General features: G+C 34.3%; 1 protein-coding gene across 1 annotated transcript; it reads right to left on the reverse strand.

Moving 5' to 3' along the window:
* Positions 1-1,134: 1,134 nt before the first annotated feature.
* On the reverse strand, positions 1,135-23,712 carry LOC120356435 (cadherin-related tumor suppressor-like; the record flags this gene model as incomplete). The annotated part of the gene is given in 6 exon segments (XM_039445374.1): positions 1,135-1,827; positions 1,830-1,984; positions 1,987-2,050; positions 3,727-3,995; positions 5,428-5,457; positions 23,601-23,712. Coding segments are annotated over 6 exon segments (1,278 nt in total), but the record flags the coding sequence as incomplete, so codon positions are not given.
* Between the last annotated feature and the right edge of the window lie 387 nt (positions 23,713-24,099).

The raw sequence follows: 24,099 nt of genomic DNA on the forward strand, positions 1-24,099 counted from the left end.
TACGATTCGCAATGTGTGTACATCTCAAAAAATCCAATTGATTACACTGATTCTTCAGTGGTTTCAAACCAGCACAAAAGAAACCCAGACTTGTTTATGTGTAAGAGTTGAGAAGATTTGCTTGAAGGGTTTTAAAAGAAAGCATTCTTTTCTATCTTACAAAAGCATAATTATATGAAAACTCAGTAAATACTTATTTACACATTATAATGAGTTGAACAAAAATATTGTCGATGCATATGTAATAGCAATACAATGCGTGTCTATTTTGACACGTTTCTAACATTTTTGATGAAATGCATGAAACTACTTTATATGCTAAAGGCTAGTATTACCGTGAATTCATTAGGCCTATTATAAGATCATAATTTTAGTGCATCTTCTACCAATCAGGTATTTGCAATATTCAGTAATCACACAAACACATTAACAAGTCCATCTGAGTTTCTATTTGCACTGAGTTATATATACGATTTGCTATTTCTCTGAGTTCAACAAATGAAATTTGCATAATTTCTAATAATTATTACTTCCACTCCTGGTTGATGGCGTTTACAAGGTTCACAGTATATTTGAGGTATAATAATTTTCATCCAGATAGATGAATGAAATGTATAAATATTGTCAATCCCATAATAATTTATATTTTAAAACAAAAATTATAATCGTGGAATTAGCAATTTTATGTTATTCATACATCTTTTCAGTAAAACACCTTTTCAGTGTGAAGAAATTTGATAACGGTTCTGAGTAAAGTATGTGAATATTTTTAGAATCTATATTAGACTTGACATAACCCCTCAACAATAGGAATGAACTATTTCTCTGAGTTGAACAAATGATGAATCTCATTATTGCATAATTCCTTATGATTATTGTTCCTTTCACTCTTCATTTAATCTATTTACTAATTTTACAACATATTTGAGATTTAATTATTTTCATCAACATGGATGTGGAAAAATTCCAATTCCACGACAGTAATTGATCTTTTGGATGAGAATTAAAATCAAGAATCAACAATATCTAACTCAGTCATGCAACATATTTTTAGTTTGTTAACTTTTCTGTGTGAATACTTAATTAAATTCCAATTTATATAAGACTTGATATAAGAATGAACTAGAAGCGTGTAGGCCTACTCACTAAGAGACGTACTTTATTATTACTCGAGTATTGTCAGACGTACTCCTCGGATGGTTTGGTCGCGCCATTGGGGAGTCTGAGCGAAGCTGGCACGCGGCCATTCACCGAGTCTGGCAGTTCAGCGATATCGTTGAACACACCGACCAGGCTCTCGAAGTCGGGACCCCAGTCGAGCAGGTAGTTCCAGCTGTCAGCGGCCGGAAGTGATGACGGCGACCCGTTCTGCGGCCGATACAGCGGGCCACCTACGTGCGACAGGTCGTCGTCTGATGGCACTAGCGTGCTGAGGGAGCCGCGGAACGACGAGTCGAACCCGTCGTAGGAGGTGGGTGGTGGGGGAGGTTTGTCGGGGGTGCCCGTGTCGCTGTTCCGTGTCCGCGACGACCGTTCGTCGTCGTTGCTGAGTTTCGTGAAGATGACGTCACTGAGTTTCTCACCCGTCACACTGTTATTATCGTACTCTATCTCGGAACAGGTGAACGAGTCATTTCCACTCTCGTCGGTTGTGGTGGAGCTGTGGTCACCGCCTCCGTTCACGGCTCCGTGGAGTCGGTGACTCTCTTGGTTGACTCCGCGGCCGCTAGAGCTCGACACCGCGTCGAGTGTGCTGACCAGACTAGAGGTTCGCGGACGCACGTTGAGGCGGTCGATCTCCTCGGCCGTGAGGCCCATGGCATGCCCCCGTTGATGGGCATACCCCCGTTGGAGGTGAGGCCGATGTTGCCCACATCTTGCCCCGCGTTTGGCGTCTTGCGACTGGCCGACGAGCTCTGGCCGCTCAGCCGACTCATGACCGGACTGTTGAGGCTTCGCTCGCTGTTGCTGTGTAGCACATCCTGCCCACTCCCCCTGAGGATGACGTTGTCGCCAGTAGTGCTGACTGCAGTGGCTTCCCACTTATGTCCTGCAACACAGACATTAATCAATGAAACCAAATCCTAGAGTACTGAGCTAGAAGAATCGTGTACCATGGAACCATTCTCAATTTACTCCAATAGACAGTTCCAAATAGTAGCAAGTTCTTAAGGAAGTGAATCCCATGGACAAAAAGCAACAAGTAAATTAATGTTCGATAAAAGCTCCTATAAAAAACTTTCAAACCTTTAAAAATTATCGATGAGATTTGTATTCATATTATCTGATTTCTTGTTGCAATATATAGTCTGTTAATCTGATTAATGAGCAGCAATGGCGAATAAGAAAAAATGAGGGAATAGAAGCATTAATAAAGGAGAAAATATAGTACGCTTCATTAAAGCCAAAGAATAAGGTGGTTGGGGCATGTGATGAGGATGAGTGAGGCTAGAATGCCGAAAATAGTTTTAAATAGCAAGTTGCACAGCAGAAGAAAGAAAGGTAGGCCAAGGAACAGGTGGGTGGACCAAGTGATGGATGACCTGAGAAAGATGGGGGTAAGAGGATGGAAGGAAAGAGCTATGAACAGGGAATAATGGAGGTGTGTTGTGAAGGAGGCCAGAGCTCACCTAGGGCTGTAGCGCCGGATAAAGAAAAAAAAGAATATATAGTCTGTGAAATGTGTTATTATATGTGTTTTATAGAATTCAATGAATTTTCTTTTTAAAACCGACCTATTCTATAACTGATTTTATTTTATTTTTGTACCTGAAGCTAAATGTATTCATCTGATGTCTTGCTGCTAGTCTACGTTATCACATTCTGTAAACTATGATAAAGTAATATACATATCATTTCATAGAAATCAAATATTTATATATTTAAAATGTAATATTATTATCATCTTCAAAACTGACATATGCCTGAAGATTAGGCAAGGCTTCTTGTACCCAAATAATCCAAATTTTTCATATTTGAAAAAACTGTTATATATCTTCGAACAACAATTTCAATTTGATTTCTAGGCATTGAAACTATTTGCATATCATTATTGGACTGAAAATTGTACTAGAATTAGGATTGTGTACATAACATTGTGTAAACGAAGGATTGAATAATATCTATTACAAATGTCGTACATTTTGTTTTTATACAACATATTTTGTATAATTATTATTTAACGAAAATCCTCAATAAATGCTGCAAATCACCCTGAAGACCTCTGCTACTGCAGACATTGACAACAGGGGTAACAGCTAGATGGAAATTCGATGAGAACTACTATCCAAAAATTAGTTGCCAGCCCGGGAATCGAACCCGGTACCTCCCAATTGCTAGTCAGGAATGCTTTCTCAAGCATTTCAATGCATTTTTCAAGCATTGTCAAGCTTTCCTGACTAGCAATTGGGAGGTACCGGGTTCGATTCCCGGGCTGGCAACTAATTTTTGGATAATAGTTCTCATCGAATATCCATCTAGCTATTACCCCTGTTGTCAATGTCTGCAGTAGCAGAGGTCTTCGGGGTGATTTGCAGCATTTATTTAGGATTTTCGTTAAATAATAATTAGCATTTGAATAAATGCATTCTCTATTTAATTCCATCTGTATCATATTTTGTATGTTTTGTAAATTTTTGTACACAAATTTTTGTGTTCATTGTTAATTAATAGGTGGTTATGATGAGTATAGTAATTTTAACGTGTGATTTTGGTAGCTGTACATACTTGTAACGTGAGAATTCGTGTGATGCCCTGCGACAGCTCGCTGCTGGGACTGAGCCTGGCGAGGGGCGTGCTCTGGTGCGGGGGGCTGTTGGGGGGCGGCGGCCGGGGGCAGGGCGAGGGCAGGGGGCCGTGGTGCGGCGAGTGCCGATGCTGCGGTTGCGGCTGCTGCGACTGCGACTGTGCGACGCCGTGCTTGTGCGACGCCGGCACACCCGTCAGGTGCGGCACGGGCGCTTTGTACTTTCTGAGGTTCGCTCCTTCTCGGTAACCTTAGCACATCATTGCAGGTTAGTTTGGTGAAAATTGTCTTCAGAACATTCATAGATTCAAACTCCATTCAAAAATTCAAACTTATTGTCAATAATATCATTCTATTAAAATAATCAAGAATCAATAATGTTTTATCTTCATAAACCAAATTGCATCGACAAACTTCAATTCCTCTGAATATACTGACGTTTACTGAAGAAGACTTCATCTGAATATACTGAAATAGGCCTATACTGCAGTATACTTTATCTTAATATACTGAAGTAAACTGAAGAATAGGTACTTCATCTGACATACTTTCATTTGCATATACATTTTATAACTTACGTATACGTTTTATTTATTTATTTTTCTGGCAGAAGGCCTGAAGGCCATTGCTGTATAAAATTTATCAAGTTATTATATATATATATATTTTTTTTGTGGTTGATGTCAATAAAGATTTTTTGAATTATTATTAAATTATTATTATTATTTTAAAGAGCAACACAGATGTAGTAGTATTGTAAGACGAGTCCTAATAGGCTCAATTTTCTTATTGTTTGGTTATACATTCATGAAGAGTAATAAAAATAGGTGTTTTCGGTTTGAGATATTATCGATTTGAAATAGCTAGTAACAATTCTTCAGTTTCCTATTACTAGAAAGTGAAAGTACACTCCACAGAACACTAGACCTGAACCAGCAAATTATCACTCAAAATAATTTTTCCTAGCGTATATATTATATCGTATATATTGATGCTTGAGTGCATATGTACTTTACTAATATTGTGAATACTTTAGTTTATCACCCAATTCATACTACAACTTTCCTAAGAAGTCGAATGCACTTATTGGTAATTATAGAGCTTTGGGGGAAAATATAATAAATGAATGATCAAAATAATTATCTTTTCAACAAAAACGAAAATGTTACATGAAACGAGTATCCAAAAATTAGATTATAGTATCAGAACTCCTAGATTGAATGCAACAGAATTATAATTCAATTGAACATATAATTCATACAAGTAATTATTGAGAAGAACTATAAGTCTCTTATGAATAAATTCACGTAAGAAAATATTGGTCCCTTCTTGATGAATATTAGTTGCATTGAAGATTACCAATGAAAAGAGAAAAAGTATTTTTGTTTTCACTTCACTATCAATCAAATTAGAGAACAAATACATAAAAATAAGATGAAAACTTCACAAGAGTAGACTTTATATAAACATTGAAAATCTAGAATAGTACTCAACAAATATTTTTTTATTCTATAAGTTACTTATTTGTACGAGTATATGAGTTGGCAAAGAATTTTAGTTTGCTCTACTTTAAAAATTAAAAACCAAGAATACTCATTATCGATCAAGAGTATGAATAATTTATTATATTCATAGAGAAAAAAAAATAAGTATTTGTGAATAGGCTTTTGTGCATGGGATACCTTTATAGTGATATACAATGCAATTCGAATCTAACAACAAAAGGAATCAATAGGAAATACAAATAAACATAAGGACTACTTCCCCAAAAGAGCAAGCTCGAGCTTGGGGAAGGAGCAGCGTACTTTGACTACTTACTTATTATTGATTACATTACAGTATATACATAACAACTAAAATCAAATCCTTTCAATAACAAGATAATCAGTGATGCTATAATAGATCAATATATTTACATACAAATGGTTAGATGCAACAAAATTTGTAAATTATAATAATTAAATAATGACCTGATATTGCCTAGCCCAGTGTATAACATGATATAAGATGTGGTACAAAATGAAATCTATTCAATTGGAATAATTACTATACTAATGTAATCCAGAAATTCTCGGCACTATCCAGCCATGAGAGCACCAGATACTTTTTCAAATGTAGTCCAAAGTTTTTTGGGCGAGTAAACCTCTCAAATTACTGGAGAATATTAAAAAATAATGGAGATAAAATATGAAGCTACGCTGACCAGCAGTAGTCAATAATCTAGGAACAGTAACCAGACCTGACTCCTCCCGTTTGTAATAGCACAATCCGTTCTATTAATGAAATGAAAAAGTGATAGCTTTTATAATATAATATGATGTGTTTCAGGTATATCTGTCTAATCGGTAGAACTGAAAATTCCAAAAAGCCAATCTTGTTGATACATCTATTTTTCAGATAATTTTTAATATTAAATTTTGTATTGTTTTTACTGGTTTTAGAACATTTGTATATGCACCACCCCAACCAATCCAATACTGATCCTCTGAATCCATAATGATAAATTTTTTCCATCAAGATATCGTGATCAAGACTATCGAAAGCTTTTTTCAGATCGATGAATAAGCCTAAAGCCTTCTTATTGTTATCCAGGGCGTCAAAATTTTGAACAGAAAATCATTAACAGCATCAGTAGTGGATTTTCCTGGCTGAAATCCAAATTGGCATGGTGAAACGATTCTATTTGATTCCAGGTGCCTGGATATTGTATTTCTGCTAATTTTCAAATAACTTGGAGAAGCAGCTTGTTATTTGTATAGGACGGAAGTTACAAACATCTTCTGTGATCCCTTTTATGAATAGGAATTACCCTTCCAAGTTTCAGTTGATGAGGGAAGGGTCATTGATTTAATGAACTTAATGAGTAGTGATATCTTGGAGAATCTTTAGAACCTAACTTGAAAACTTAAGTATCTTGCGAAATTTGAATCAACTTAGAGTGGCCACCCATGACAGGACAAGAATGTGTTAAATATGTGTGTACACACTTAATCGTTATGCATGTTGTGTCATCAGCTTCGAAAAAAACAGCTGTTTGACAGCAGCTTCTGACATAAAATAAAGAATCAATGACAATAGATTAACCACTGGAAAATGAGGAATTCAATCAATTACAGGCTCAATCTCAACATGAAAATACTTTGAACTTCTGAAAAGTTACGGTAATATAATGTAAAATTCGAAAGTTTACTGTGAGAAATCACTTTATCTAAAATATAATGAAGGAATAGTTATTTGTGCAACTAGTGCGCAAAGTGACAGTTTGCTGCACCGAAAGAAACGTTTACGCCCGAGCCGTAGGCGAGGGCGGAATGGTTTCTTGAGTGCAGCAGAGGAACTTTGCGCGTAAGTATTCACATTAAGTTTTTCCTACAGTTTACCATTAATATGAAAAGTGGGTAATTATGGGTAAAATTGCCTGAATCCATCAAATAAATAAAATTAGTAGTTTGAATTGCGGGGGGCAGCTGTGTGGTGTGTGCTGTGGTGGCACTGTGCTGTCGTTGTCCTTGTTATAATATCTACTTAATAATTAGCGCGTTGTGCTTCGTTGCACCTGCTCACTATAGCAGCCACAGCAGTCACTGTTACCAACTTAATTTTGATTTTGCTGCACTGTTGCTCCATATAACCTACTAAGTATTTTGCGTTGCCATGTTGCAAATCTGGAGTGCAGAAAAATTTTCCCGCACTAGAGCGGAAAAGTGATTTGCGTTCTGTAATCAGTGCAGCAATGGCCACTTTTCAACGTAACTGTAGGAAAAGAATATTGGCTCATACACATACGGTATAGGGAATTCACGGATGACATCTTCACGTCTGAACTACTCAACTGATCACTTGAAATTTGACATATCCTATACTATTAAACGAGCAATTTTTGTTTATATGTTTATCCGTATGTGACCGGATTTCAAAAACGGCTTCAAACGATTCTCACGAAATTTGGAACAAAGTAGGTTAAGATATGAAAATTCGATTGCACTAAGTCTCAACCCTGGGATAACTCGCTGAAGAACATTGAAGGGATAAATACGTCCTTGGGAAAACAGCTGGAAATTTTGTCGTCTGTCGATACCGTAATGGAAGTGAGTGAGCGAGTGCATGTGTGGGTTATTCCTCAGCTGGTCTCACGAGAGGAATAATTCAGCAGGAAAAAACGTATTTTTGTTTGTTTCTATTTTTTTCCTACAGTTACGTTGAAAGTGGCCATTGCTGCACTGATTACAGAACGCAAAGAATCCTTTTCCGCTCTAGTGCGGAAAAAATTTTCTGCACTCCAGATTTGCAACATGGCAACGCAAAATACTTGGTAGGTATATGGAACAACAGTGCAGCAAAATCAAAATGAAGTTGGTAACAGTGACTGCTGTGGCTGCTATAGTGAGCAGAGGTGCAACGAAGCACAACGCGCTAATTATTACTATCTATATTAGGATAGGAACAGGAAAGGTTACCTTATTTTTTTCTTTCCCTATCATTTGATAATGTACTTATTGTAAAATTGAATAAAGAATGAAATAATTTTTAAAACTTTTCATTCACAAAATGTTTCAAAATATTAGTACCATTTTCAACTAAGTTAATAATAGCATATGCTATGCACATGAGTGGTTTTATATCTGGTTTTCCAGCATAGTTGAGTAAGATAAGTTCCAAAAATATCCCAAGAGAATTCCGTAGAAATCAACCCGAGTTAGAAACAAAAATATGTCTTGTCCAGCTTAATTATACAGAAATCCCCAGTAATATTCGTATTCAAGCTCTCGGTTGGTATTGTATTGTTACGTCAGTACAATAGAATGCCAATTACAAGTCGAGAAGAATGCAAAGTAGGGGGATAATGGACCAAAAGAGAGAGAAAAAACTGGGAGAAAGAGAACGAATGAAAGGTTGCTGTAGAGAATTAGAATAAATTTTAGGAATTATTTCTTCTCGACTTACTTTTTCCCAAGCAAATATCATCTCTTAATTTATTTTCTGGAAAGGAATCTGGAGAACTGGGTGAAATGCATTGTAGCGGAATCAATTAGTCTGATCACTTCAATTAGTTTATTCCATTCTCGTCTACTTTTTCATTTATATTATATTTATTTGCCAAATCAAATAATTTATTTGCCATACAATAAATACATATTCAAAACATAATAAAAGAAAATACATAATTTTATAACCAAAAGTATAAAAAAATTAAGCATAAATAATACCAAAATCATAATTAGATACTTCTCAATGGTAATCCGGCATCACCAGCAAAAGGAATCAAGCCTTGCCCGCTGGTGAGAGTTGCAATCTTCTAGCTATGCTTTAATAAATCTTTTACATTTCTTTTGAAATATTTCCCTTGACTCAATTCTAACCTGATTCTGAGTGAATGAGGTAGAAAATATAGTTCTGACAACTCATTCTATTGGACAAAATTGAGGAAAAGAAGAAGTTTAGGGCTAGCGCCTGTTTTTTAATTCCGACTTTGTAGTTTTTCACACACAAAAGATGAAACTCTATGAACTATGACATTCAATAGTCTACAATAATAAGTGTTCGATTCGAAGTCAAGTTTTTTCGATTAAGGCGTTCCTAGTTGGTTTGTGTCATTCTTCTCGGAAGCTAGCAATCGATCAATTTAAACCTTCTAACGCTACTTTCTAAAACTGATAAAATTACTGCAACAACAGTTTCTAAATTGATTGGTTGAAATGAAAAATGTAACCAACTCAATTACTGCTAGAATCTCGGAAAATAACTTACCAACTCAATCACCGCTTTTCCTTATCGGAAAATTCATAAATCTGACACCAAATCTGTCCTCAATTTCCACGAAACTCGACCTAAAAGTGAACGGTATTAGTTTTCCGAGAATTTTCCAAGTTTGTGCGTCAACTGGAAAAGCCACTCGAACAATTTCCGAGAAAATCCTGCGTTGTAATGATTGAATCTTGGAGATTTTCCCGAGACGCGATTCTCAACTCAACTGAGTGTAAGGAATGAAATCAATTCTCACGTAACTTAATGTTTTAGTAACTGGGAATCGTAACGGTAACTTAATGAAGAACTGAACTAGAACTTTCGTTTTGAATAATATTGAAATATATTGGAACGTGTTCATGAACTGGAAAACGCAACTGGAACTTGATGAGTTGATGGCAACCGATGAGAGATCACTTCTGATATTTTTTTAGCAGGGTTGAGAATCCTTAGACTATTTTTTTTTTTTGATTCAAGGAAATTTTTTACTTCCATGAAAATATAATTTCCTTGATAATTCTAGAAATGCAGGGGTTATATGCGCAAGATATACTTCATCAATCATTATTCTTTTTCTAAAACCTTATTTTCAATAAATTTGAATTGAACTTCATTTCTCTATCCAATAAACCTGAAATTATCCTGAATTGAAATAGCATGCACGATTTTTTTCAAAACTGAATAGTTTCTTTAAATTCCAATTGGAAAACTATCATACAATCCATATAAAAATGAATAAACTGTTGATGTTTACTTTGATGGATTGAAATTAATTTTTTTTCATTAAATGATGTTCCTCCCATATCATAAATTTTTCTTTCTCTACTTGAACTCGGAAGATTATTGTGCGTCTATGACTTCCAGACACTTTTATCATATTTTAACAGTTTTCGTCTACGTTTACATATAAATATTTATTTTCATGGATTAAAAGGAAATGTTTCTCATGATGAAATGGTGTTTCTTCCATATCAGGGGGAAATTCTTTTTTCTTCATATGAACTCGGGAAATTATTGTGCGGCTGTGTCTCCGAGATATTCTTATCATATATCTCAACAGCTTTTGTCCACGTTTCCATCCATTGATTTCATGAACTTAATGAGTAGTGATATCTTGGAGAATCTTTAGAACCTAACTTGAAAACTTGAGTATCTTGCGAAATTTGAATCAACTTAGAGTGGCCACCCATGACAGGACAAGTGTGTGTTAAATATGTGTGTACACACATACTCGTCATGCATGTTGTGTCATCAGCGAAAGGCTTCCAACAACAAACGGCTGTTTGACAGCAGCTTCTGACATAAAATAAAGAATCAATGACAATAGATTAACCACTGGAAAATGAGGAATTCAATCAATTACAGGCTCAATCTCAACATGAAAATACTTTGAACTTCTGAAAAGTTACGGTAATATAATTTAAAATTCGAAATTTTACTGTAAGAAATCACTTTATCTAAAATATAATGAAGGAAAGAATATTGGCACATACACATACGGTATAGGGAATTCACGGATGACATCTTCACGTCTGAACTACTCAACTGATCAACTTGAAATTTTACATATCCTATACTATTAAACGAGCAATTTTTGTTTATATGTTTTATCCGTATGTGACCGGATTTCAAAAACGGCTTCAACGATTCTCACGAAATTTGGAACAAAGTAGGTTCAAGATATGAAAATTCGATTGCACTAGGTCTCAACCCTGGGATAACTCACTGAAGAACATTGAAGGGATAAATACGTCCTTGGGAAAACAGCTGGAAATTTTGTCGTCTGTCGATACCGTGAGTGAGCGAGTGCATGTGTGGGTTATTCCTCAGCTGGTCTCACGAGAGGAATAATTCAGCAAGAAAAACGTATTTTTGTTTGTTTCTATTTTTTTCCTACAGTTACGTTGAAAAGTGGCCATTGCTGCACTGATTACAGAACGCAAAGAATCACTTTTCCGCTCTAGTGCGGGAAGAATTTTTCTGCACTCCAGATTTGCAACATGACAACGCAAAATACTTAGTAGGTTATATGGAGCAACAGTGCAGCAAAATCAAAATGAAGTTGGTAACAGTGACTGCTGTGGCTGCTATAGTGAGCAGAGGTGCAACCAAGCACAACGCGCTAATTATTAGTATTAGATATTATAACCAAGGACAACATTTTTATTCAATTTGACAATAAATTAAGGTTTTTATCAATAATAAAATCACACAGAAAAACATTTGATGCATTTCAGGCAATTTCACCCATAATTACCCACTTTTCATATTCAAAGGTAACTGTAGGAAAAACTTAATGTGAAATACGTGCGCAAAGTTCCTGTGCTGCACTCAAGAAACCATTCCGCCCTCGCCTACGGCTCGGGCGTAAACGTTTCTTTCGGTGCAGCAAACTGTCACTTTGCGCACTAGTTGCACAAATAACTATTTTAGAAAACATGTTCACTTCAAAAGACCAAAACTAGATGCTGTTAGTGTAGATTAGTACATAGTATATTGACAAGTATTGTAGCAAACATAGTCTATCATTCTAAATCAAATTCATATTCGTATATCTTATTTGTAATAATTGATGATGTGTTTGTTCTTTGAAGTGTGAATAAATTGTTATTTTGATGAGTGACAGTAGCTTAACCTAGATTATGATTTGGACTGTAGTATAAATTTGAAAAAAGACAGTTTTGGGCATAAGCTTGTTGTGCCTCCTCATATAACTGTGAAAATAATTGTAAGACTGAGAAAATGAATAAATATAAACTATAAATTCAATCTTTCGTTACAAATTTTCTGTTTTTACACTCCAGAGCGAAACTTGGTCCCCCGATGTTAGATTCTTAACTAACCGAGGATGCTTATAGACCCATTTAAAATTTTCCAGGTTATCAATTTGTAAAGTTCTTAATTAGACCGATGCGGAGCGCGGGTTACCTGCTAGTCATAGAATAAAGAAATATCAGTATATTTTCTGTTATAGCAGTACAATTCCATCGCTGTAGAGCGTAGAAAGTTCTCATTCACTCGATTTTAGCGAATTCGAATCACGCGTTTTTTGGTCGTCCCAAGAAATTAGCGCGTTAATGCCAATCGTTTCCATGCAACTCACATAGCTAACCCCACCAGGCAACGTTGGGGACCCAGAATTAAGAATAAGACCGAATTTCTCTCTCTCACTCTTTCTTTCTCTTAATTCTCTCACTTGATGTACTTCTTAGCTTAATGTTCTAGTTGTTCTCGGTTTCATTCTGTCCCTTTTCTCAAGCTCTCTCTGTCTCTCACACCCACCCCCTCACTCTGTCTCTTAACTCAGTCGCTCTCTCTCTCACACTTTCCCACTTAAACTCTCTCTTTCTTTTTCTTTCGATTCTCTCACTTGATTTACTTCTTAGCTCAATGATCTCGTTCTAATTTCATTTTCTCTCTTCCTCGGGCTCTCTCTGTCTCTCACTCTTTCTCTATCTCTCTTTTGGTAGAGAGTTAGTGGGGAGGATATTTTTAATATTCTTTCCGAAGAATGAACATTGATATGTCCAAAGCTCCGCCAATTTATCTATAGTTATTATATTACAAATTGCTTTTTCATATCATATACAGTTCAATAATTATTTTCTTAGTCTATATTATGTAAAATCATCTATAATTTTGCTGTATTGTAAGCTATTGTATATAAGTGTATAAGCCAGTTTATATTGTAATCTACATAAATAAAGTACTCACTCAATCAATCTCTTCACTCAGTCTCTCTCTCTGTCACACTTTTTCCCTCACTCTCCCTCTCTCTCTTTCTTTTTTTCTCAATTCTCACTTGATTTACTTCTCAGCTACAATGATCTCGTTGTTTTTGGTTACTCTCTCTCTTTTTCTCACACTAATTCACTGTCCATCTCTCTCTCTCTCACTCATTTTCTTCAACTCGTTATCTCTCTCTCTCTCTCTTGCTGCCCTCCGTGTTCCCTTCTGTCTCTCTCTTCTTCGTGAACGGAATCTACTTCCGGTTTCAATTAGTGATTACAATAGTTGAGTTGGTTTCAAACATTCACGAAAGGTCTTTCCATTTCCAGCCATTAACGTTACTCAATTTATATTCTGTTTCGAAAGTAAGTATGCCTTGGTCACAAAATCGTTATTAAAAATTCATATATTTGGTATCCTGTTCTTTATTTGTATATTTGAAATTTGTTTAATTTTTTGAATTTTAATGAACATTTCTTTGGATTAACGATATAGGCTTGCTTAAGTTTTCTGTATTATATCTTACACTAGCCGTCAGAAATTACACTAGCTCTTATTGAAGTAGCAGTGCCCAATCAATTTTTCCTCGATAAATGCATTTCTATCTTCAACTTGGTGCCAACCTAACAAAGTCAACTCAACTTAATGCCAACTTGACAAAATTATTAATTTAGTTACCATTTAACAACTGTTTCGAATAGGTACTCTCTCTAGATTATAGTTCTATATTAACATATGGTATGTACATTTTAAGATTAAATCAAGAGAATAAGAAGAATATTGTAATATTACATTTTTCTTCTCACATTTAAATCGAATCTTCAATTCGAGATCTATGGAACTTTATAGTAAATGTCAGAGTTATCAATAGACGGATAAACTTTTTGATGGAGAATTTATTATCGTAAATGTTTGTTGCATTGTTCCATAATGTCACCGAGGCAGGGTTAACAAATTATTAAATAAATCGTTTATTTAAATAGAATATATGTATAAAAAATTTAAAATAACATTTTCAAAATAAAGTTTTATTGAGAACAGATGTAGAATGTGAATTCTAAACTTGTAAATTATAATTTTTTTGTGACGTGTCTGTAATGTTGGAGGCGTTGTCTTTCGTGACTGGCAACTTGTGTTTTTTTCCTGTTCGACCTTCTTCTGAAACTAATGGCTGGCTATGTTTGTGTTGTAAAGTTTTGCTCTAAATCATTTTCGTTTATTAATGTTTTAAATTGAGTTTTATATAAAATTTTGTGCTGTGTTGGTCAGATTTAGTTGTTAATGTAGTAAAGCCAATAGCCACTGTGTTTCAACTGTAAACTAGATAAGTATTTTTTAGTTCGTAATAACTCTGAAATCATTAGGCTTGTAAGTTATTGTTCTTTGTATATTTCTGTGTTTTGCCAAAATTTTCATCTGAAGATTATAAGTTAATTTGCTCTGAAAACTGGATTTCTCATTCATAGGCAATAGATCCATTCACAGTTTATCAAGAGTCTATTTTTATTGGAGCCGACAACTTTCCTTAGGTGATAGGTGTTAAATGCTATTCCAACCATTTAAGGAAAAATTGGTAGCACGGCAAATGGTACGCCCTGGTGTGGGACTGAATCACCACATTTGTTCCAAATGTTACCCCTGGTGTGGGACCGAATTACAAAATAAATATGTCCCAAATGGTACACCATGAAATCCCTGGTTATAGAAATTATGTTTAGGTTAGATGTCTTGATAGGATGTGAATGGTTTACTGCTGAGTGGGAGGTCAGTTCAAGAGAGATCAGGTCCTAATGAATATATTATCTGTGCAGACTAGCAAAATGGCATACAATATGAAAAATATTAAAATTGATGATGAGTTAATAGCTGCCTTAACACAACTGTTTGATAAGCAAGATGCTAGGTTAGACCAAATGTTTAAAAAACAAAATGCTAATTTTGATGCTAGATTTGATGAGTTAAATGCTAAATTTGATAAGCAAAATGCTAAGTTAGACCAAATGTTTAAAAATCAAAATGCTAGGTTTGATGATATGAAGCAAGAATGTACTAGCATTAGACTAGAGCAGGTTAGTATAAACCTTCTATTGAAAAGTGCACATGAAACATTGAAAGATGAAGATGAAGATGAAAACAAATTGAAGCAGGATGATAGTAGTGTTAAGTTACAAGATCAACTCATTCAAGTTTCTGACAATGTAGGCCTAGTTACTGTTGTTGAAAAAGTCAACCATAGTGAAAGTGTAGAATTGAGTAAAGAAGTAGGTAGGGAGTTGTCTTCATTGAAAGTCAACTATCAAGAAAGTACTATTGCTACATTGAAGGTTAGGAAAACAGTAAACAAATCGTATGTTTCTATGGATCAGATTACTACATCAAAAGTTAGGAAGATTGTAAACAAAGTGAATGATTACATGAGACAGGTTTCTGTAGAGGTTAGGAATAATGTGAACAAAATGAATGTTGCTTTGAGTCAAGTTGATGAATTCAACTTTCAACTGAGAATTGAAAAGGTGTATGCTATGCATTCTCAAGTGAACATGACTAACTTTTGTAGGCAAAACTGCTTGGTAGAAACTAATGAACCTATGAATAAAATCATGCTATTGAAGAAAACAAAACGCAAAGTTTCCATTGATGTATTAGTATTCAAAGGTTGTTTCAAGTTGCTTATTTACAAGATGATGACTGTGAGTCACATGATGAAAGGGTATTCCCCAACACACAATGATTAGGAATCCTGTGTTATGCCGGGATTCAGAATAGCATAATCGCTACACAGTGTATGGTAAGAGTCCATAATTGTGTCTTTTTTCTTTCCTATAGCCTATTTTTCTTGGCCCTTAATCATTTCAAATTTCGATTCTTTCCTGTCTCTGTGTAATGTTCAGTAAATTTCTTCTATGATACATATCTTAACCAATCTTGTCCATAGTCATTTAAATTTGTATTTTTTCTGAAATAATATTAGAAGTTGAAATAGTAGCTTATTTTCCTAATCTTTAATTGTTGATAAAACTTAACTTTTCCAAAATCTATCCATTGTTGTGTAAATAATTGTTTGCTTGCGGTATATTTTTTCATCATGTATCACTTATTTTGAAATGTGTGTTGTTTTAGGGAATTTATTTACCCAGTTTTCTTTCTCTCTTGTTTGTATTTTTTAGGGAACTTATTTACCCAGTATTTCATCTTGATCATCTTTGTATCATAATCTTGAAATGTTTATACTTATTATACAGTCTTTAAATTTTAAATTATTTTAAAAAATAATTGTTTAATTTAAAACGTTGTGTTATATTATCAATTGAAATGAGTTAAGGCTAAAATTTTTCTAAAGTGTTTTGTAATTGATATTTTTTTTAAATTTAAAAACTGTTTGTTCTATAAATTTTGATATGATTGATTATCGTTTGAAATGGATGCTGGAGTGTATGTAGAATTTTTAGTGGGGTTTGTTGATTAGAATTTTGCTGGTATGTGATTGTTTTTTGAGATGGAAACCCATTATTGCCTAAAGAAGGAATAACAGAGGTTATGACTTAGAGAGGCAGTAATGAGATAATATTTTTTGTGTTGATTACTAATGTTGATTGCCATAGATGCAAAATAATGATTAATAATGTTGATTGCCATAGATGCAAAATGATGATTAATTATGAATATTGTTTGCCTTTGAAGCAAAATATTATTGATGTTTTGAATGGTTTCTTGTTTAATGATTGATAGTAAAGTTTTGTCATGAAATGTAGTTTGTGTTTAGAACATTGAAGAGTCGAAATAAACTATAGTATCCAACAAACGATGATTAATAATATTAAATAATTTGCTTTTTATACAATTTTTGAACAAAATTAAAACTAAATAATTTTGAAACCCTGAATGATAAATCATAAATGTGAAATGAACTGCTATAAATGAATGTTATATTAAATAATAATGAAATGCAAATATATTATGAAATGATTGAATAGAAGACCAAATGTCTGAAATTATTGAAATATGTATTGAAATTAAATTTTTGTTGTGTTGTTATGATGTTTGTTTTTTACAATTTTGATAATGATACAGGGTGTTATGAAATTATATTTCTATTTTGAAGAATGGATTAAAATGTTGATATTTGAACAGTGAATAAATGAATGATTTTTTTTTTAAATTTATCATTGATATGTCCATATTTCACAATTTATGTATTGCTGACTGTATAATAAGATGTTAACAAATTTCAATTTCATAGATACTTAAAATAATTTTTATGTGTATTAGATTGTATTGATAGCCTAATCAAAGTTTTTCTTTTTAGTTTATAAGCATTTTAAGATAACAGGTACAGCACAGACATTAACATTGAAATAGTTATCATGTGAATCTCGAAATCAGTAACAAGTGAACGCCATGAAGAGTGTTAAGAACATTTGGGTGATTTTCAAACTAGTGTGACATAACTACGCCAATATCTACGCCTAAATCTACGCTGCGGCCTACACCAATAACTACGCTAATGTCAACACCAATAACTACGCCAAAATCTACGCCGATGCCTGTGCTGATGTCAACGCCAATATCTACGCCGATGCCTGCGCCGATGCCAATAGCTACGCCAATGCCAAAAATCTGCGCCAATGCTGATGCCAACAACAAAAATCAATGCCGATGCCTGCGCAAATGCCAATAGCTACGCCAATGCCAAAATCTGCGCCAATGCCAACAACAAAAATCAATGCCAATAGCTACGCCAATGCCAAAATCTGCGCCAATGCCAATGCCAACAACAAAAATCAATGCCAATAGCTACGCCAATGCCTGCGCCAATGCTGATGCCAACACCAAAATCAACGCCGATGCCTGTGCTGATGTCAATAGCTACGCCAACGCCAATGCCAATATTAACGCCGATGCCAAAGCCGACACCAAAGCATACGCCAATAGCAATGCCAATGCTTATTGCTGACTCTGTATCTCAAACTTCAACACTACTGCATTACCTGGAGGTAATTGCCATCCATGTTCACATTCACAACTTTGAATTCAGAACAACAGTCACAGTATCATGAAAGAATTGATTCAAAAAATCCTCTCCTAAATTATTCCTGTATGCAGAACTCTAAACCTTGAAAGCTGAAAATATCAAAAAACCAAACCTTACCTAAATTAATCCTCACCTAAATTAATCCTGTATGCAGCGTCTATCTCTTTTCCAAAACGAATTACATTGTCATTTCAAGCTGAAATGTACATTGTATAATTACAAATATGATACAAATTTATGTGACTCTGTATTGAATTTGGAATGCAGCGTCTACTACAAACATGAAGCAATGCTAATGAGATGTCACCTGTATCGAGTTTGGTATGCAGCAGTCGACTACAAGTATCAGCCCAACACTTCGTGCATCCAGATCAGCCCAACACTAACGTCATCACATTGGAGTCACACTTAACTGAAAATCATACTGAGTGCCTTAACGGACTGTTTTCAAAATGTGCATCAATAAAATCAACCGCGTCAATAGTGAAAGAAATGCACCTTTTTGATTTATTGAAATTTTATGTGAAAATTAAATGTAACAATTCATCAATTCATTTAAAAAATAAATAATAATAATAAATTTCATTCAACATACTAAATTTTTTTATGCAAATGAAATTAAATTTTTATCTATTAAATTTATGTGCAATTTCAAAAAACTATTCTTTACATATTAAACTTTCTGTTGAGATATTTTTCTTTAAATTATAAAGCTAAATCAAAAGTAATATTGATATTCTATATTTTGAGATATTGTTTGGAAACATATAACAAACGCTATTGATGAATTTTTATAATAATTTTCAATATTTTTGGATGACATGTATGTTTTTTTTTTTTTTTAGAAAAAATTGTTACTGTTCTCAATTTAATTTAATTCACAATTCATTAGGGTCGATGTAAATTTTTCTTTAAATTTTCAAACAGTAAAATTTTTTTTTATGTCAAGAGGGGGGTATTTGTAATATTACATTTTTCTTCTCACATTTAAATCGAATCTTCAATTCGAGATCTATGGAACTTTATAGTAAATGTCAGAGTTATCAATAGACGGATAAACTTTTTGATGGAGAATTTATTATCGTAAATGTTTGTTGCATTGTTCCATAATGTCACCGAGGCAGGGTTAACAAATTATTAAATAAATCGTTTATTTAAATAGAATATATGTATAAAAAATTTAAAATAACATTTTCAAAATAAAGTTTTATTGAGAACAGATGTAGAATGTGAATTCTAAACTTGTAAATTATAATTTTTTTGTGACGTGTCTGTAATGTTGGAGGCGTTGTCTTTCGTGACTGGCAACTTGTGTTTTTTTCCTGCTCGACCTTCTTCTGAAACTAATGGCTGGCTATGTTTGTGTTGTAAAGTTTTGCTCTAAATCATTTTCGTTTATTAAATAATATGTACATATTCGTTTATTTCTGTACTGTTTTCATCAATCACTGTGAATTATCGATTAATTTATCAATGAAAATTCATTATTTATCAATACTTTGTGACAATATTCCAAATCAGAATACAAGGGATTCAACTGTGTTGGGGAATATAGAATATTGCCACCCTTTATAAATATCTCAAGGCTCCCTTGAAATGGAAATTGCAATAAGTGTTTTAACTTTCATCTTCTTCTTCTCCTTCTTCTTCTTCTTCTTCTTCTTCTTCTTCTTCTTCTTCTTCTACTTCTTCTTCTTCTTCTTCTTCTTCTTCTTCTTCTTCTTCTTCTTCTTCTTCTTCTTCTTCTTCTTCTTCTTCTTCTTCTTCTTCTTCTTCTTCTTCTTCTTCTTCTTCTTCTTCTTCTTCTTCTTCTTCTTCTTCTTCTTCTTCTTTTTCTTCATCTTTCTCTCTCCTTTTGTCATAGCGTGCTAACCTTGTGTCATCCTGAAATCTGGAGGGTGAATAAGGAATTTGAGTGGATTAATCGCACCAAAGAAAAGGAAAAAGAAGAAAGATGGGAGACGAATTCATTGTAAACAGATAGAAAGAATGTCATCCCGGAATGGCGGAGAATGTAGATTGGAGGGAAGGGATAGGGATAGAGAGGGAATGAGGATATGGAAAGGACGGACAAGGGAGGAATTGTTGTTAGGGGGTTGGTGAATAAAAGACCATTCTAGGGGACAGTTTTTATTTGTGGGGTCGAACAACGTTAATCTGAATTCTCATTATATAGTCGGCTCACAATTTATCGTCCCGACCTCGTATTAAGCAGAAAAAAGAAGCAAGGGATGGAGAAGCAAGAGGAGAGAGATAGAGAGCGTGAGAGAGAAGAGACAAGATGAAGGAAGGAGAATAACGTGAGTGGAGAATGTAAAAATGGGCTGTGAAAACGTCTGCAAGAAGGAAAAGATTATGAATGATTTGGATGGTTTTTTGAAATCATATCGTCGAACATGCTTGAAGTGAAGTACGTTCTATCGTTGTGTGGTTCTGTACGATTTCATATGAATACCATGATGAGGAAGAGTCAAAACCTAAATGATTGTATGTTTTCGCCACACTGCACAGAAAACAGCTGTTTTCCAGTCCCTACGTAGATCTGAAAGACATTGTTTGCAGACGACTCTCGTCTCACGTCAGAACAGGTTTCTTTCCTGCCTAGGCCGGAAAGAGTACCCTTTCCTGCCGCTAACATGGAACTAAGAAAGGTGATCAAAAAACAGCTGATAAAAAAACTGTTCACTATTCAATAATTAAAACATTTATAATAATATCATCTTATTGTCATTTGAAAGAATAAAAAAGTATAAACTCAACCTCCCACATGATTGAACATCATCTTTTAGGTTATTTAGACAAATCAGAATACAAATAAAATACTTGGACAATTTCCTGATATTCAGATTACCTCAGATTTGCTACAGCTATCACCTTCCAATTCTGTTTTCGGAAGTGCTGAGTTAACAACTATTCTCATATATATATTTAATGCTTATTTTTGTGTGTGGCGAAAAATAGCGTTCGCACCACGGGCAAAAATGTTTTTTCCGGCTCTCATCTTTTCTAGTCCTCGGCCTACGGCCTCGGACTTGAAAACCGATTTCGAGCCCGAAAAATTGAATTTTCTGCTCTAGGTGCGAAATATACTATTTTGTCATAGTCATCCAATTTCAGCTGTTTTCCATGCATGAAATCAATCCGGTAAACAGCTGTTTGCAGAACACATAAACATATGATTCTCATTACAGCATACTCTACTGTAATGAAGCCATATGTTTTCTTTACAGTCGAGTATGTTTCCAAGTTCCGAAATAGGAACAGCAAACTGCTACAAAATAAACCACCTTCAGCGCTCCAGGTGGAAGTTTTTTCAACTTCCACAAAATTCAGTGATTCAGAATTTGCAAACTAGGTTATGTTGATAGAATGCATGTACCATATTATAGTAACATATTTTGTATGAACATGGCGAGTTTACCGTGTAGACTAGAAGATTTTGGTGCTTGTGTGCTCGACGATAACAATCGATTGCTTCCATCAATCAAATTCAAACTTTGAACATATCAGGATATATTAAACCATCATAGCTTTGAAGTGCTTGGAAATAATATTGATTCAGTAATGTATGCAAACAAAGAGTAGTCAGTATGTGACCGAGACTGTTTTTGGATATAAATATCTTTCTACCGAGCTAGAAAAAGATAGCGTTATCTGCTTTGTCGAATGATAGACAAAGATAGCAACAACAATGTTAATCGAATACTGCCATCACAACGGGGAACCCACTATAGGGGAGTAGAGCTTTTGACGGAAGATTTACAGTTGTTGGAGGTTTCGAGGGGACATTTCGAAAATGTCTGCGTTTTATTGTTAAAGTTTTACTGCTGTTCAATGCACTGGATATGGCTTTCAGTTTTGTTGTGATCTAACGTTTGTAATAAAAATTTTGAACCGCGCGTCTCATCGTAATTACAATCTTAATCGGATGTTATAAGTTGTTTGGATAGGGAATTAATTCATATCTTTGAATACTAGTAGTTCTGTGAACAGTAGACCTCACGCAGTATTCTCATCCACAAGTACCTGATGTCAACTGTTTTAAATGTTAACAAAATCAGTTCACATTTGAATATGTATTCCATAATTTATTAATATCTATGTTAATTTAAACAATGAATAGAATATATTTCTATTCCAGAATTTATATAATATTCATCCAGTTCCGTAATAATCTTTCCATCTAATGAAAATTAATTTTTTTCAATCAAAAATATTATAATTTCTTCAGCATTATTCAGTTCATATGATTATTTTTAATCACCTATTAAATTAGTTTTTTCGTATGTGAGAATATGATACTGATGGACACGCATAAATAATACCATGACTGCAAACAACAACTATTGAAACCAAGACCTTAAAGCTTCGATTAGACAAAATTTATTTAAAAAATGCCAATAACTCAATCCTTATAGATTATATTAAATGAATTTAATAAACATTTATTTAAATAAATATTCATAAAACGTAATTTATTTATTAAATTTAAAGAAATCAAATACTCTGTTCAACCATTGAACATAACTTATCATACACATGATGAACATGTGTGTTTGTCAACTTGCGTTCAATCTAATAGAATCTATAAGGATCAAGTTATAAACATTTTGTTAATAACTTTGGTGTAAACCCAGCTTAAAGATGCATACCTCTTCAAAGTCTTTGATTGAAACTATAGACCTTATACAAATACAGTAATAGACTGGCTTCTCCACACATCTGTGTAATCACTTGTCAGCTGATTTATGATGAATAATTCTATAGTCTGATTTTTACTCTAATATTGGCGTATGAAGGAGGCTCCTTTTTCCTTTTATATTATCCTTGAAATGCAAAATTTCCAAAAACCTTGTATATACGTTGACGCACAATTTATAAAGGAACATACCTGTCAAATTTCATGAAAATCTATCACCGCATTTCGCCGTAAATGCGCAATATAAAAACATATAAACATTTAAACATTTGAACATTAAGAGAAATGCCAAACCGTCGACTTGAATCCTAGACCTCACTTCGCTCGGTCATCAATCTTAATCGGATGTTATAAGTGGTTTAGATTGGGAATTGATTCATATCTTTGAATATAAGATATATTCTTGTCAAATCTGTGCATCTTCAAATCTGTGAATGTATCTTAGAATGCATTTTTACCGCTGGAACGTAAGTTGAATTTAGATTTGCTGAACACATTGCAAAAGAAATCTGTATCTCACCCTCTCTTTGTCTTATTCTCTCTCTCTCTCTCATTTTCCCTCTCTCACTTTCTCTACCTCGCTCTCTCTCAGTCTTTTTCTCTCCTTTGTGGAGGGATTTCTCTCAATAAGAAACAAGCCTTAGGCCTACCCTCAGGGGTGGGGCAAGTGGTCCAAGTTAGGATAGGGGTTCGCTCGCCAAACTTTGCCACCGAAACTGCTACACTAGCCTTACCGCAGCAGATAGCGGCAGCAGCGCCGCCCTAATTAAATGCAAACACATTTAATTGATAATGAGCACGATTCTCTGTAATCGACCTAGCCGGCTGCCCCCCGAAAACTCTCCACTCCGCTAATCCTTTACTTCATTTGGTTAGGATTTTTCTTCTTCTTCTTCTTCTTCTTCTTCTTCTTCTTCTTCTTCTTCTTCTTCTTCTTCTTCTTCTTCTTCTTCTTCTTGCTCTACTCTTTCCACTTATTTTCCCTCTGCTTCTTTTTTTCATTCTCCTTTTCCATTCCTTCTCCACCCTCTTTCTCATTACCTCCTACTCCATCATGCCTTTTCCACTTTCTTCCAGTCATCATTCTTCCTCCATAATTTCGCCTTGTAAAGTTGTTAAATTTAATTCTAAGTGTAAAAATTTAGGAAT

Source organism: Nilaparvata lugens, unplaced genomic scaffold (genome assembly GCF_014356525.2).
Source record: "Nilaparvata lugens isolate BPH unplaced genomic scaffold, ASM1435652v1 scaffold6765, whole genome shotgun sequence".
Classification (NCBI taxonomy): domain Eukaryota; kingdom Metazoa; phylum Arthropoda; class Insecta; order Hemiptera; family Delphacidae; genus Nilaparvata; species Nilaparvata lugens.